At 37.0% G+C, this 15,014-nt stretch overlaps 1 protein-coding gene across 2 annotated transcripts; it reads left to right on the top strand.

The window, feature by feature from the left end:
• The first annotated feature begins 1,333 nt into the window (after positions 1 to 1,333).
• On the top strand, positions 1,334 to 13,891 carry nfatc4 (nuclear factor of activated T cells 4). 2 transcript variants are annotated; one of them, XM_016280497.1, is made up of 14 exons: positions 1,334 to 1,920; positions 4,490 to 4,641; positions 7,230 to 7,736; positions 7,850 to 7,932; positions 8,332 to 8,424; positions 8,938 to 9,100; positions 9,851 to 9,951; positions 10,043 to 10,144; positions 10,226 to 10,413; positions 10,537 to 10,677; positions 11,185 to 11,240; positions 11,334 to 11,460; positions 12,320 to 13,012; positions 13,562 to 13,891. In XM_016280497.1, the coding sequence occupies exons 1-14, from the start codon at positions 1,785 to 1,787 to the stop codon at positions 13,630 to 13,632; spliced, it is 2,613 nt and encodes an 870-aa protein (XP_016135983.1). In that variant the 5' UTR covers positions 1,334 to 1,784; the 3' UTR covers positions 13,633 to 13,891. The 2 variants fall into 2 exon arrangements, with proteins under 2 accessions (XP_016135983.1, XP_016135984.1); XM_016280498.1 differs by lacking the exon at positions 8,332 to 8,424 and having other exon boundaries at positions 7,850 to 8,025.
• The last annotated feature ends 1,123 nt before the right edge of the window (positions 13,892 to 15,014 follow it).

Here is a 15,014-nt window from a genome sequence, read left to right as displayed (position 1 = left end):
GAGAGATGGAGAGAGAGGGAGAGGAAAACTTAGCGAGAAAATCCACTTCCTTATTTCTGACCTCTGGGTCATTATTCAGTGACCTGATTCCCATGAGTAACATAAGCTTCTCCAAACTCTCATGTTCACCAAAGTGCAGCTTAATCATTGCTTTGCATGAAGTTTATAGTAACTCAGATTTGCATATATGTCATTGTGACGTGACTGGAGGCTGTGTGGGAACTAAACATACTAGCTATCTTTGTTGTCCACAGGATGGCAACATTCTTGCATAAATGTGATTTTTGTCTAGTGTATATAAAGACAGCACAGATTGCTGCTGATGAGAAGCTCACGCATAACTGTAGATACTCTGATATTTTTATAATTTGATGAAATGTGCAGCCTCGTAATCAAGCCCTGTGCTTAAGACCATGAGATCCAATTTCAAAAAGGCTCATTTTCTTTATGTGTTCAGAATTATGGCTGTTCACATCACTAAATTAAATGGGAATGTAATTCCAGCACTGATGAATTCCTGACGGATGCCTTTGTGAATCAACTTTATCAAGCAACAGATGCCATGGAAAGCTCACTTCCAAGCATCAAACACGAGACGAGCTTTAAAATAAGACAAAAGATAATAATTGTGAGAATTGTCAGAGAGGAGGAGGAGGAAGAGAGAGAGAGAGAGAGAGAGAGAGAGAGAGAGAGAGAACATGTTTATTTAAGTTTTTCATCTCCCGTCTCAGACAGAGTGCAGACTACAGAGGATAATGAGAAACAGATCTTACAGGGGGAGGGAAAGGAGGGAGAACTGGGATAAAGAGTTGGGGAGAAAGAAGGAAGGGGAGGGACAAAGTAGGGGAAAAGTATGATGGGAAGAGAGAAAGGGAATGACTGTCGTTATGGCGTCACGGATGGATCAGCCTTCAGCATCAGTGTCTTGTCTGAAACAAAAATAGCCACTGTCTTAAGCATGTGGAAAACGAATGAAATATGTTTTTCTCAGAACCTGTTTGCCAGACAAGGCTTTCACTGGTGTCTGTCCAGGGAATTCTCTATTGGACAGAAGAGAAAGTGTTTCTGCTTTAAAAAATGTGTGTTGGAATCGATTCTTGTGGGTATCATAAAGTTATACTTCACTCTAAAATATGTAGTTGTGCTCACTGGCCAATCAACACACTTTGCAGCAAAAGCGGGCATGTACGTAAAGCTAAGAAAGAGGGGGTCTGTTGATTGACAAGTCAGACAGCCAATAGGGAGAGAGTAACGGCACTGAAGAACCCGCCCAAAGGTAATTAAGGGTAAAGAACGAAAAAGAACTTGATATAACTTTTTGGTTCTATGGCAGTGGAGGAGTTATGGTATGAATTTAAATTCAACGGATATTTGTTATTGAACGTGAACGTATGAGGGACTTGAGGCTGTGAACATGGCCGGTTCTGAACGATGGAAGTTCGTGAGATGAAATTATAATAACAGACTGTCACGGAAATCGCAAGCGAATCTACTGGGAAGAAAAAAAGTTCAAGAAAGAGATGAGCAGCTGATAAACTGCAAGAGCGATGCGGAGAAAAAGAAAATGATCCATGCAACTGTGATACTTAAGCTTGAGGATAACTTTTAATTCTTAAGTGTAATAAAAGGAAGGCGCACGAAGGAGAAAGCGGATCGTGCAAAGTGACATTCTGGAGAAGCTGTATGACTCCCATGAGTTTTAAGCGGAGCCGATACTGAGAAGTGAGAGAGGGTCAGTGATATATCTGTAGCCGGTCTCGGTCGTACTTCTCTCGGATTGAGAGATGGGGGCCGCGCCGGGCTCGGGATGGGAAGAGGGAGAGTTCGAGTTCAAGCTCGTGTTCGAGGAGGATCCGCCGCGCCAGAGCTGCTGCGGCCCAGAAGACACCGACAGCGGCCAGACGCACCGTGAGCCAGCCGGTATGAGCGGTCCGAGGAAAGATGGAAAGAGTGGCGAAGCTATGCATACTGGGATGGTGCTCGTAGGTCTGGGCTGGAAACCGATGTTCTAGGTCTAAAAACCGCGAAGCGTAACATCATTTATCACCGTTGTCCCCGTGAGCAGTCAGTTTGCTTTAGGGCGCTGTATTTATAACAAGTAAATTAAGCTAGCTTTGGATAAATAATTAGCGTTTCATTAATTATATCAGAATCCTACAGAATATGCACATTATAAATGAATATAAATATATTTTACAAGTTTATAATAAATTGGTCAACGACGTGACGACAATGTTTTTTTCATGCGATTCAGACAAAAAGCAACTTTTTCAGTTTCTGAATTAAAAGTAATTTCTGATATTTTAAAGATTTTTTTTAAACTGGCATATTTTGGCTCATTGTTATTATTATTTCTTTAAAGTGTGCAGTTAAGCAATTTTGCTTTAAAATATTATTAACATAAAAAACTTATCTCGCAAATCAGCAACTGAAGCCATTTTGTTGTCACGTGACTAAAAACCCATCAACAGAAAGGACATTCATGGTGTGTATAGGTTATTAAGTTGGTTTAAAAATTACACATTTTCACCTTTAATAATAAGGAATGATTTTTGAGAAATCTTAAGGACACCTCTCTATATTAATGGGTCTTTTTTTTTTTTACATTGACAAATACGTTTGAATTATTATTAAAATAGTAAGTTGTGGACACTAGTTTATTTAAGGTGGAAAGAAAATATTTGAGTATTTTTTGCCTGATGATAGTTACACCATTTGGCATTTTTGTAGTTATTGGATTTTTGTAGAAATGTTTTTTTAAAATATATGAAACTGATATAAATTCAAAGAAGTTGATCTTGTGTTTTGAGCTTGCTTTTTGAAGGATTTCATCTTTTATCTCATCTTGGACATCCTTCTTATATCTGTTTTAGGAGACTTTGAATGTCTTTACTTTGAATGTCTAAAGAGGCACAATTTTTAATGTCTCTAAGGAATGCTTACATGTTCATGTAGTCTGACTCGCTGCCCATGTAACTAAGTTTTATCCGCTGAAGTGTGCGTGTGTTTATGGGTAAGTGTGGAGCACAGCGCAATGTGTTTTTAATCAGCTGTGCGTGTGAGCAGAGTTAACAGCTGCCATCTGGACCCGAACCCTCAATCTCTGTTTACTGAGCATGCATTTGGATACCTCCCTCCAATATTCCCTCCTTTTCTCTGCCCTGTTTTCCACTCCTGGCACACATTCTGTTGTACACCCACCCTCCGCCTTCATTCTGGTGTGAAGTTGTAGAAATATGCACTTTAGGTTTCTGTTCACACTGCATCACTTTGCTGCCTTTTACCACAAGTGCTTTCTTCAGATGTTTACTATGTTCTTAAGTTTTGTCATACTTAATTATTTACTTACTTGTGCCCTTTATCATATCAACAAATTTAGGAATTAGAACTTGCTGTGTAGGTCCTGAACTACTTTAGAATTGCCCTTCAAACATATACCATGGCACCATAGTTTACCACAACACTAGAGCGGTGACTGCAAACGTGGGCCTTTTCCAGTGAAACGTTGATTTTAAAGTAGCTTTTATAATATCTGTAATATTCTATCAGCTAAATATTGTGACTCACTGTAAGGAATGTATTAACACATTGTATTAACTAAATGAATAATTAACAAAATTAATTATCTTTTATGAATATATGTTGGGTTAAAATATTATTGTAATTAAAATTATAATTATTGCTGTCAAATGATTAATCGCATCCAAAATAAACGTTTTTGTTTGCATAATATTTGTGTGTGTTCTGTGTATATTTATAAATACACACACATACAGTATATATTTTTAAAATATTTACATGTATTTATATGTCTATATTTATATTCATATAATTTATATTATAAATAAATATATTTAATATATAAAAATAATATATTGTTCTGAAATATATACGTGCATGTGTGTGTATTTATATATACATAATAAATATACACAGTACACATACATACTGTATGTAAACAAAAACTTATTTTGAATGCGATTAAATCATGATTAATCATTTGACAGCACTAATTATAATATTCATAATTATGTTTTTCATTAAAATGTGCATATTTGTTATTAGAGCAAGAAGGAATGTGAAGCAAATGAGTGAGCTAAAAAATCCTCATGAAAAAAGTTAATAAAATAAGAATACAAATTAAATAAATTTACTGGATTTTTGTTCATGTGTTTAGAGTTACCCCAGGTTTTTTGTAGAAACATTATGCTATGCTAATGTTTTGGTGTGGCAGATTGTAGTTTTGAGAATTGAGATTTCAGAAATCACCCCATTTGGAAAACCGTGTGGACGTTTTCTGAGGTAAACAAGTCTGTGTGTACTTATGGAAATAATAAATGACGTCTCCACAAAGGCTTCCCTGTGTTATGATTTTCCAATGAGAGGCCTCGTGTCTCATGTTTCAGCAATTGTTTATCCCATATGCATAAGCTTGGAAAGCTTGTGATTTGCCATGTACAATAATCTTTTTTTTTTTTTTTTGTCACAGATACCCACTTGACTTCCGCACTGGCTGGCCAACCCGTGAGTATCCCACCGCCAGCCGGTCGCAGGGCTGGGATGCATTCCCCACCCCCCAGACGGGCCTTCGTCAGGGAGTTCAGTGGGACTTATGAGAGTCTACCAGCAAGATCAATACAGGTGGGAGGCACATTTGCCTAAACTGTAGATTTCTAGAACATCCTGATAAAAAGATCATGTTACACATTGTGATTAATTATGGTGAAATACAGTTTTTCTCACTCGATTTGACACTTTTCTCCAATGCAGTGTACTTGTTCTCAAAACAATTAGCACAGCCATCCAAACACAAAATTATCTTAACCAAACAGTTCAACTTTACTGCAAAATGAAGCACTGCAATTTTTTCTAGTAATGCATTTATTAAAAGTAAATATTAACATCAAATCTCTAGGTGAGTTCTCTATTGATTTTAAAACACCTTCAGCTGTAGATGCACAAATATGCTAATGAAAATACATGTTTATTTTAATTCTTCAACAGGGAGTTTTGTTTTATATATTGTGTATATCTAAACAAAATAAAAATTGTTATCCAACACCTGCTGTCACCTATATGAGAAAAAACGAATTGCCCCTTTAAACTTAAAATCTGTTCATGCCACCTGTAGCAGCAAGAACTGCAAACAAACTTTTCTGAAAACTACAGATCAGTCTTTTACAGCACAGTGGTGGATATATATATATGGCTTTTTTAGCTGGTGAAAATACTAGTGTTCTAATAATTTTGGCCACCACTGTATATACTCACACATGTTGTTCTGGACCACCATGTCAGCAATGCTCCTGTTCCATTCAAAATCATCTTGATTGTCCACCTGAATGATCTCAAACTTAAATTCTGAAAAATATTTGGACATTTACAGTCAATAACAGAAGTCCCAGAAGGACTAAAAATCTGTACTATCAGCAATCATAGTAAACCTCCTCTCTAGTCATCTCTTCTCCCTTTCCTTCTCCTCTCCTCTTTTCTCACATCCTCCTCTCTGCTCATCTCTTTCTACCTGTTACACTCTTCATCTTCTCTCTCATTACACCCCTTTCTATACCCACTCCACCACCTTATAGACATACACCTCTTTCTTTACTCCCCCCTTTTTATTTTTATTTATTTTATTTTTACTATATATATTTTTTTTTGCATATTCGTTCTTGCTCTTTGTATACTTTCCCTTTTATTATTACTCTGAAGCAACTGTGATAAATGTGTAAACGATTAGGAAAATGGCATTTCTTGTGTTGAGTGTATGATTAACTGAATAGTTGTCAGTTTAGAGCCAATCGAAAATACACCATGTTCATTTGATAGAATGACAAATTACAGAGTTTTGTTTGTTGTGTTTGGACAAATGGTACATAAAAGTTTGTGATCTGTGTAAAAGTATTGGTTGGTTGTATTAACTATTGTGAAAGCATTTCAGAGATTTGAGAAAATTATTTGCGTGATTTGTAATGTGTATGAAATGAATGAAACCGTTCAATCTGTTCAGGACAATTACAAAGTATTCATATCACTGTGTTAACTGTTTTGAGAACAGTGACCTGAGTTTGGAGAAATGTGTCAAATCAATTGAGAAAAAACTGTAAATCCAGAGGTCTGGTTTTAATTTCAGGAGTTCGTTTTTGTTGCCCAGTAATGTTTATTGTGAACAGAATCGGTTGCCATGAGCTGTTGTGCATATTTTGTTTTGGCACATAAGGGCTGCAAATAAATGTTAGAGTTCAATTAAATTGAAGTATCCTTTAGCATTTAAAGTCAACCAAAATCAAACCAAAAGCGACCATATTTATTTAATTCGTGTTTTTGGCCATATAGTGCATCATTCATCTGTAAATTATTCGAAAGAAAAACATGATTGTCTTTGTAATCTCATTGTAAAGGTTGAGATCAAGTCCTTTCTCTTTGAATGTCTTGTTTCACTCAAAAATACAGAGGTAAACAGGGTCTCCAATAGAGTGTGGAATCATTAAAAAATAGAATTACTTTCTATGGAAAAAGTATTTGGAAAAAAGAAATGCAAGTCCATTGCCAAGTGATATGAAAAGTTACAATTATTCTTTTTTAGTTATTAAAATAATGAGTACATTTAAAACAGTTATTGCAAAAGATGTGTGACTTTTTTTATTGATGTTCACGTTTTAGAGACAGCATAAATGCAATCCCATAATCACGAATATTTATTAATAAAATTAAAAATGTCATAATGGCATGTGAGCGAGTTAATATTCTCAATTCTATATAAACTTGCACTTCTTAGAAGAAAAATCTGATTTTTAACTAATATTACACTACACATTGTCAAATAAACAGTATTGTTAACTAAAACATTAGAATTAAAAATAAAAGCTAATTCAAAATATTAATAAATTCTATATTATTAGATAAATAAATAACACTGCATATGAATCACCAGTCAGTAACTATACTGGTTGTATTGCTTTTTTTTGATTCACTAAAAAAACTGACCAACTGACTGACAAGAGTTTCGTTCAGCTGTTAGACTACAATGATATTGCTGTATGTTTTTGATTCGCTAAAAAGAACTGTCTGACAAGAATCTTTCATTCATAAAAACACTGCTGCGTGTTTCAGTCATGCTGTAGATTAATTAGTTATGTTGCAGTGCTGCTGTAATAGTTCAATGATATCACAATTATTTTCTTTTTTAGCCCACAGTGATATCACAAACTTTTCTTTTTCTGTTTTAGGTATCAGAGTCTAGAGTGCTTGAGTGCCCCAGCATCCAGATCACCACTATCTCCCCTGAAGATGACTCAGGTCCAGTGGGGGGAAGTTACTGGGATGGCGGGGGTGGCTGGGACAGGGAGCGCCTATACCTGCCCCTGCTGGACTCTTACCGTGACGTCATGACAGGGGCAGGTTCCCTCAGTCCCAGCCCCAGCCCTGCTTCCAGTTCCTCATCTCGTGGATGGCTGAGTCCAGCTTCCAGCTGTGATTCTCTCCTGGTGGAGGAGGATGAGCTCAACGAAGCTGCTGCCCACTTCTGCCTATCGCCCTCCTCACGCCCCACGTCTCCTGGGGGCAAAAAGCGCAGGAGCTCCCCACTGGCCTCCCCCAGCACCTCCCGCAGAAGCAGCTACTCCGAGGATCTCTCCTCCCTCCCGGACATGGGAGAAACCTTGGCTCAGTCTCAGGCTCCAGCAAGCTGTGAGCTCAACATCCCACAGAAGACCAGGAAGACCTCTCTGGAACAGGTGATCCTTTTGAAATAACTCACTGACGGTCCATTCTTGGTAATCAAATGAAGAATTCATTCATATTCTGTCATATGACCATCTTGGTGTGTTTATGGGTGTGCACAATCCAGATGTCATCAAGAGACATCGAACCAGAGCTGACCCCCATTCAGACCTCTCCCTGCCCCCTCCCAGAGGTTGCTCAGCTGAGAAGGGAGCCCCCCACAATAGGGATGGACTACCTGTCTGTGCCTCCTGCTCTGGGCTGGGGCAGAACCAGGGCCAGCGCTCACAGTCCTCTCTTTAGGTTTGCACACAACTTCTTATTTCATAATGTGAATTATGCACTGAATAATGCCTAACAATTAAAACAGCAGGAAAATAGTATGTGCAAAAGAATGCAAAAATTTCAAGAGCAGTATGATACATACTCATGTGAGGTCATATGACTTCATTACACTTTTAATTAATTAAATAAAGTTAAAATGTATTAATTTAAACTTTAAATATATGTATGCTTTAAATGTATTATATATGTGTGTGTGTGTGTATACTAATTATTTGATAAGACTGTCAAAAGTTGTGACATTTTTACAGAAAATAAAAAAATAAGGGAGCCCCCCACAATAGGGATGGACTACCTGTCTGTGCCTCCTGCTCTGGGCTGGGGCAGAACCAGGGCCAGCGCTCACAGTCCTCTCTTTAGGTTTGCACACAACTTCTTATTTCATAATGTGAATTATGCACTGAATAATGCCTAACAATTAAAACAGCAGGAAAATAGTATGTGCAAAAGAATGCAAAAATTTCAAGAGCAGTATGATACATACTCATGTGAGGTCATATGACTTCATTACACTTTTAATTAATTAAATAAAGTTAAAATGTATTAATTTAAACTTTAAATATATGTATGCTTTAAATGTATTATATATGTGTGTGTGTGTATACTAATTATTTGATAAGACTGTCAAAAGTTGTGACATTTTTACAGAAAAAAAAAAAAATTATTTCTAAGATTTTCTGAATTAAACATGCAGTATTCTGAGGTCATGTGATAAAAATGTAGCATACTACAGTTTGAAACACCAATAATGGAATGAAGCATGCTGTTTTGCTCACTAAACTATTTGAGTTTTAGATTCTGATTTAAATCAGAATAATGTTGATCTTTGACTTCAAACCTCACATTGTCTCTGCTTCCTTAATCCTGCTCCAGATCTAATGCACTGCCGCCACTTGACTGGCCGCTGCCTTCACAGTTTGACCAGTATGAATTGCGCATAGAGGTACAGCCCAGACCACACCATCGTGCGCATTATGAAACTGAAGGAAGTCGAGGAGCAGTAAAGGCATCACCAGGAGGCCATCCAGTCGTGAAGGTGACGCTCATAAGCTGTAATGTACAGTCCTGTACAGTAGGTGCTGTTACTTCAAAGACCCGCCCCCTTTAGTTACTGTTGCTATATCCGACAAGCCATGGTGCTCTCATGTTCTCACAAAGTGGAAAATACATCGCGCAGCAAAGAGGAAACTGACAACGTGCTGACGGACATGATAGAGCAGGTTACGTTTGTTATGAAACAAATTCTCAGCTTTCAAATTTTGTAAGAAATTCAAACAATAAATACCGTTTTGTGGCCCGTTAATGTGTCATGACAGATCGCAGTAGTGCTTCAGTTCAAGCGCCACGTGAACTGATCATCTCTTCATATTTACTAATTATAGCACAAAATAAGCATGAATGAACATCAAAAGGTATCTTATTTCAACCGACGTCGACTTTTTTTAAATCCACCAATGTTAATTTACTCTCCTGTCTGGTTTGTTTTTCGGACAGAATGTCAGATCACCAGTCAAACTCCCTGCGAAGGGTCAATTGTGTGACTTGCTGTATTACTTACTTGTATTAATGAATTCGAATTTTAGATTGTTTGTTGGTCTGTAGTAAAATAAACAATAAATGAAAAAATATGTCAAATAAATAAATCCATACAAAAGGCATGATCTCTGTGGACTTTCACATATTTGGAAACAGCCACTGTTTAAAAAGAGAAATGAGAAAACACTGAAATTACTTTTCTTTAATTGAATTGATGTTCATTTTTTGCTCTTTTCTCTCTGTTGTCCAGCTGGTGGGTTACACTGAAAGGCAGCCGCTCTCCTTACAGGTGTTTGTAGGAACTGCTGATGACAGATCAATACGTCCTCATCCTTTTTATCAAATACACAGGTAAAACTCTCACATGACTTTTCAAAGTATTAAACAAAAGTGTTTTTGGTAGATCCGTGGCTTCACATGAGAAATACTTCTTTCCACACAGAGTAACAGGGAAGATGGTAGGCACAGCTAGTCAGGAGAGCATCCAGGCTGGCACTAAACTCCTGGACATCCCACTCAACCCAGAGAACAGCATGACTGCCCTGTAAGACTCCTGAGCCCTGATTTGTTTGTCGTAGACACCTCAGTAAGTGATCATACGTGAATTCCTGTGTCTCCCTCTCAGCATTGACTGTGCAGGTATTCTAAAGCTGAGGAACTCTGACATTGAACTCCGGAAAGGAGAGACAGATGTAGGGAGAAAGAACACTCGAGTGCGTTTGGTGTTCCGCACACACCTTCCTCTGTCTCCACCCATCGTCCCTCCAGGACGAGTCTTAGCCCTGCAGGTGGCCTCTTTACCCATTGAATGCTGTGAGTGTGGCAAATCACAATTATGCCTGTTTAACTACAGCTCCTAGGTGTAATTTTTCTCTTTTTTGTGTTTTATACACTTGTGATCTACATTCAAATTTAAGCTTAAATTTCTGCCTGCAGCACAGCGCTCTGCACAGGAGCTTCCTGTAGTGGAGTCTATCAGTCTTACTTCCTGTTCAACAGAGGGAGGCGAGGAACTACTTCTAGGTGGGACCAACTTTCTACCCACCTCCAGAGTTTTCTTTATGGAGAGAGGATCAGGTATTGTAGTAGGCCTGCATTCATGCACAATACCAGAAAAGTTGTTCTTTTGAACTTTCTATTCCTCAAGGAGTCTGGGAAAAAATATAATTACGATTTTCACAAAAATGATTAAGTAGTGCAACTGTTTTCAACATTGATAATATTAAGAAATGTACCAAATCAGCATATTAGAATAATTTCTGAAGGATCATGGGACACTGAAGACTGGAGTAATGCCTAGAGTAAATTCACCTTTACCATCACAGGAATAAATTACTGTACATTTTAAAATATATTAAAATGGAAAAGAGTTATTTCAAGAAATTGAATAATATTTCACAATATTAAAGTTTTTTTTGTGTGTGTATTTACTGTATTTTTAATTAAATAAATGCACCTTTGTGAGCATAAGAGACTTATTTCAAAAACATTTAAAAATTTGGAAAAATGTAGTGCAAAGGAAGGAACTGACATTATATCACAGAACCAGTGTTGTATGTTGTATTTATTACTTATTTTTTGTAGATGGCAAAGTCCAGTGGGAGGAGGAGGCACATGTGGACAGGGACAAAAGCAATGAGGTAAATTAACCATAAATCGTATCTATGAAAACTACACTGTGTGTAACTTGAAAATAAATGAACTAATTATGTCTGTATTTTCTTATGGTGCAGAATTTGCTGTGTGTACAAGTGCCAGCCTATAATGATCTTTCACTGAACCACCCAGTGTCTGTCTGCCTGTACGTGTCCAATGGGAAGAGGAAGAGGAGCAGCACGCACTGCTTTAAATATCTGCCCAGTGAGTGTTACACAGACGGTCATTAGCTATGCTTTACTTGGGAGAATCCCTCTGCACATTGTATTTATCTGTGCTGTTGACAAGAAATGCAAAATATGTCTTTTGCATGTTGTGTGTAATAAAGAACAGATTCTCTTTCATTATCTAAAGGCACTTTCAGCCCAAGCATCATATGCTGCTTTGATCTCCAATAAAATGTTCCAAATAGCATCACAAAAGAGTAGTTTTACCATTTTCTTCCTCTTATGTCTTTTAATAAATTATTTTATTATATATTCATCAAAAGTGAAAGTAAAGATGTATAATATTACACAAGATTTCTATTTCAAATAAATGCAGTTCTTTTGAACTTTCTATTCATCAAAGAATCCAGAAAAAAATGCATCAGTTTCTACAAAAGTATTAAACAGCACAACTGTTTTCAACGTTGATAATAAGAAATGTTTCTTGAGCACAGAAGCATCATAATAGAACAATTTCTGAAGGATCACACTGAAGACGTTATTAAAATGTCTATTAAAATCAAAACAGTTCTTTTAAATTGTAATAATATTTTACAGTATTATATTCGTTTTTACTGTATTTCTTTTAATAAAATAAATGCAGCCCTGATGAGCATAAGAGATTATTTTAAATATGTTTAAAAATCTTACCGATCCCAGACTTTTGAATAGTAGTGTAATAATTATAAAATAATTATTTAATATTACATAATTAAATATAAAACTATTAATTAAAATAATTAAAAATGTTATATTAGGTAATATATCTTGTCACATTTCATATTAAATGTATACAATATAATTGTTTTCATGTCATGGTACATCTGTGATGTTGAGTCACATCTTACATTTTCTAGTCATGTTTAAAGAAGAAGATCCGCTGCTGTCCCATCCCTCCATCTTGCCCCTGGAAGGGGTGACGCTTTCCCCCATGGGGAGCGGCAGCATTGTCGACATGAGTTCAGACCTATCCGCAGATGACAGAAGCATGTCTTTCCACCTACCTCCATATCCCAATGAGTACCCTTACTCCTCGCATGGCTACCAGGAGGACTACTGCCACAAACCGGAGGTCCCCGAGGACGGTGGAGGTCGAGGTGCTCTGACCGAAAGGCATCCAAGCTTTGAGAGCCTGGAGCTGGGCTTCACAGAGCTTCTTCCTCCCATGTACCCAAGAGCCTCACAACCTCTTTCCCCCTCCCCGTCTCCCTCTCCGTGGCTTGACTCTCCCTATCTTTCCTCCTCACCTTCTCCCTCACACTCTTGCTCTCTCAGCCCATTCCCTGCAAGCAGTCCCATCTCCACCTCGCCCCTTCCTCCACTCTCTCACTCCCCATATCCACACTGTCCTTGCCCCCAAGAGATGTGCTCCTCGCCTCCGTCAAACACTAGCCACTATCAGGACCTGTGCCCACCTCCGTACGGCCGATATGAGAGCTGGGAGCACCAGATGCGTCCCTCTGAAAGAGACATAGGCCCTGGTCTGAAGCTGGAGGGACCCCCGGACTTCTCGGGCCCCACACCCATGCAGCATATCACACTAGAGGAAGGTGGGTATGATTGACTGTATATGTCATGCACCAACATTAAAATTCTGAATGATAAGCCAATAATTATTTTCATGTTATGGCCGATAACCAATAAATTGATGTTGATTGTTTTTCAAATCTATTCATCAGAGAATAAGAGTTATTTTAAATTATAATAATATTTGACTGTATTACAGTTTTTACTGTATTTTTGATCAAATAAATGCAACCTTGGTGAGCATGAGAGACTTTTTAAAAAACATTAAAAATCTTACTGACTCCAAAACTTTTGACTGGTAGTATAATCATATCAAATAATTATTTAATATCATATATCATTATTTTGTCTAAAAAAATCTAAATACCAAAAATAACAAATAAAATTATTTTAAATGCTACAAGTGAATTTAGGCATTTCAACATTACAATGTGTGGTATGAAAATGGATTTTCATTGTGAGATTTGCTAAAGAATTTCGTTTTTTGTGTGTGAACTATTCCTTTAACTAGGGTCTTACTGATCTGTATCAATCAATTAAATTATTTCTACCACAATTTCTCATTCCCACAGTGACTGAATTCATTGGAGAGGATATAAGATCCTTTCAGATGGGGTCACACATGGATAGTCGACCTGGATGACAACATCCTCTCAGTAATAATCCAGTGAGAATCAGTGTATAGTTAATATCATATCAACTTTTTATGTATAATTTTTATTTGAATTATGGTATATTGCTAAAATATGGCAATAATAATAAAGACTGTGCTACTTAAGTGGTAAATCTGTGGTAAAACAGAAGGCAGGCATACAGTTGTATGTAAGTATGTAACTGTTACTGCTTCCTGACTGCATATTTGAATGGAACTAACGTTTTTAATCTGTATGCAAAATAAATTATCATTATATTATTTCTGTTTTGATCCAATAATATGTGCATTTATGGGGGTAATTGGTCATTTAATGAACAGGTAATATAATCTAAAACCGCATGCTCTTCCTCATTCCCTCTTTTATCTGAGAAACTGACTTCATTTTTAACTTGATATCTGTGGGATCACTTAACATGTCCTTTGTACACAGTGTCTAAGTAATTTAAATGTGACTTCACCCCTGCTCCCACGCAGGAAATATTACAGCCCTTTCAGACATTTAAACATTTGTAAAGGCAGAATTTAAGAAAGTTTTATAATAAATGCAGGTTATCACAGTGAACTGTCAGAAAACGATGTGAGCGTGTTGTGAGTGACTAGTTTAGCTATTAAGTGATTGGTTGACAAGTGTAAATGAAGTGGTATACTTGCTTATTTGGACGACATGAGGATCTCTGCACCCTACTGGAAAGTGTGTGTTTTCACTTAACATTTTTATTACATTCGTGTTTTTAATACATAAAAGGCCAACAACGATACTTGTTGCTTATTATATTTCAACCATAAAAAAAGCAGGCTACGGTTACGTCACCTCGATACAGTGACTGAATGAAGGTAAGTACGAGATACTCGATTAGCCTACTCATGAAACATTATTTACAAGGTAAAGGTAGTTTAAGCATTTTAAAGCTATACATACATTGTATTGCCATGTACAATGGCATTTTTGTGTGTTCTGACACAAGAACTGTCTACAACGTGAGAGTCTTCTCATAAAGTCTTGTAAAATACATTTAGTCCCATGACTTATTACGCCATTTAGTTGCTTAACAGTGCCCAAGTTTACTTTGAATGTTTCAGTAAGAGAGGGCAATGGGTGAGAGGGTAAGTCAGGAACATTTCATTTACAGTAGTTGTAAAGCATTCAGACATGGGACCGTTCAAATGAGAGCTGAAAATGAGCTTGATTTAGATAAAGAAAAGATTTAGCAAAAATATAAGGCGGCATTCAATGGAACCTGACCTTTTAAAAAATCTGGATTTAATAACCCCAAGTTGTAGCTGACAAGCAAATAGTTTCATCTCATCTTTAAATCAGTATAATTAATCTGAATCACCTCAGTAACTATGTGAAAATATGTCTTGTGGGA

Source organism: Sinocyclocheilus grahami, unplaced genomic scaffold (genome assembly GCF_001515645.1).
Source record: "Sinocyclocheilus grahami isolate Dianchi unplaced genomic scaffold, SAMN03320097.WGS_v1.1 scaffold141.1, whole genome shotgun sequence".
NCBI lineage: Eukaryota > Metazoa > Chordata > Actinopteri > Cypriniformes > Cyprinidae > Sinocyclocheilus > Sinocyclocheilus grahami.
The sequence above is the reverse complement of the archived record's forward strand: the minus strand, read 5'-3'. Positions and strand labels throughout refer to the sequence as shown.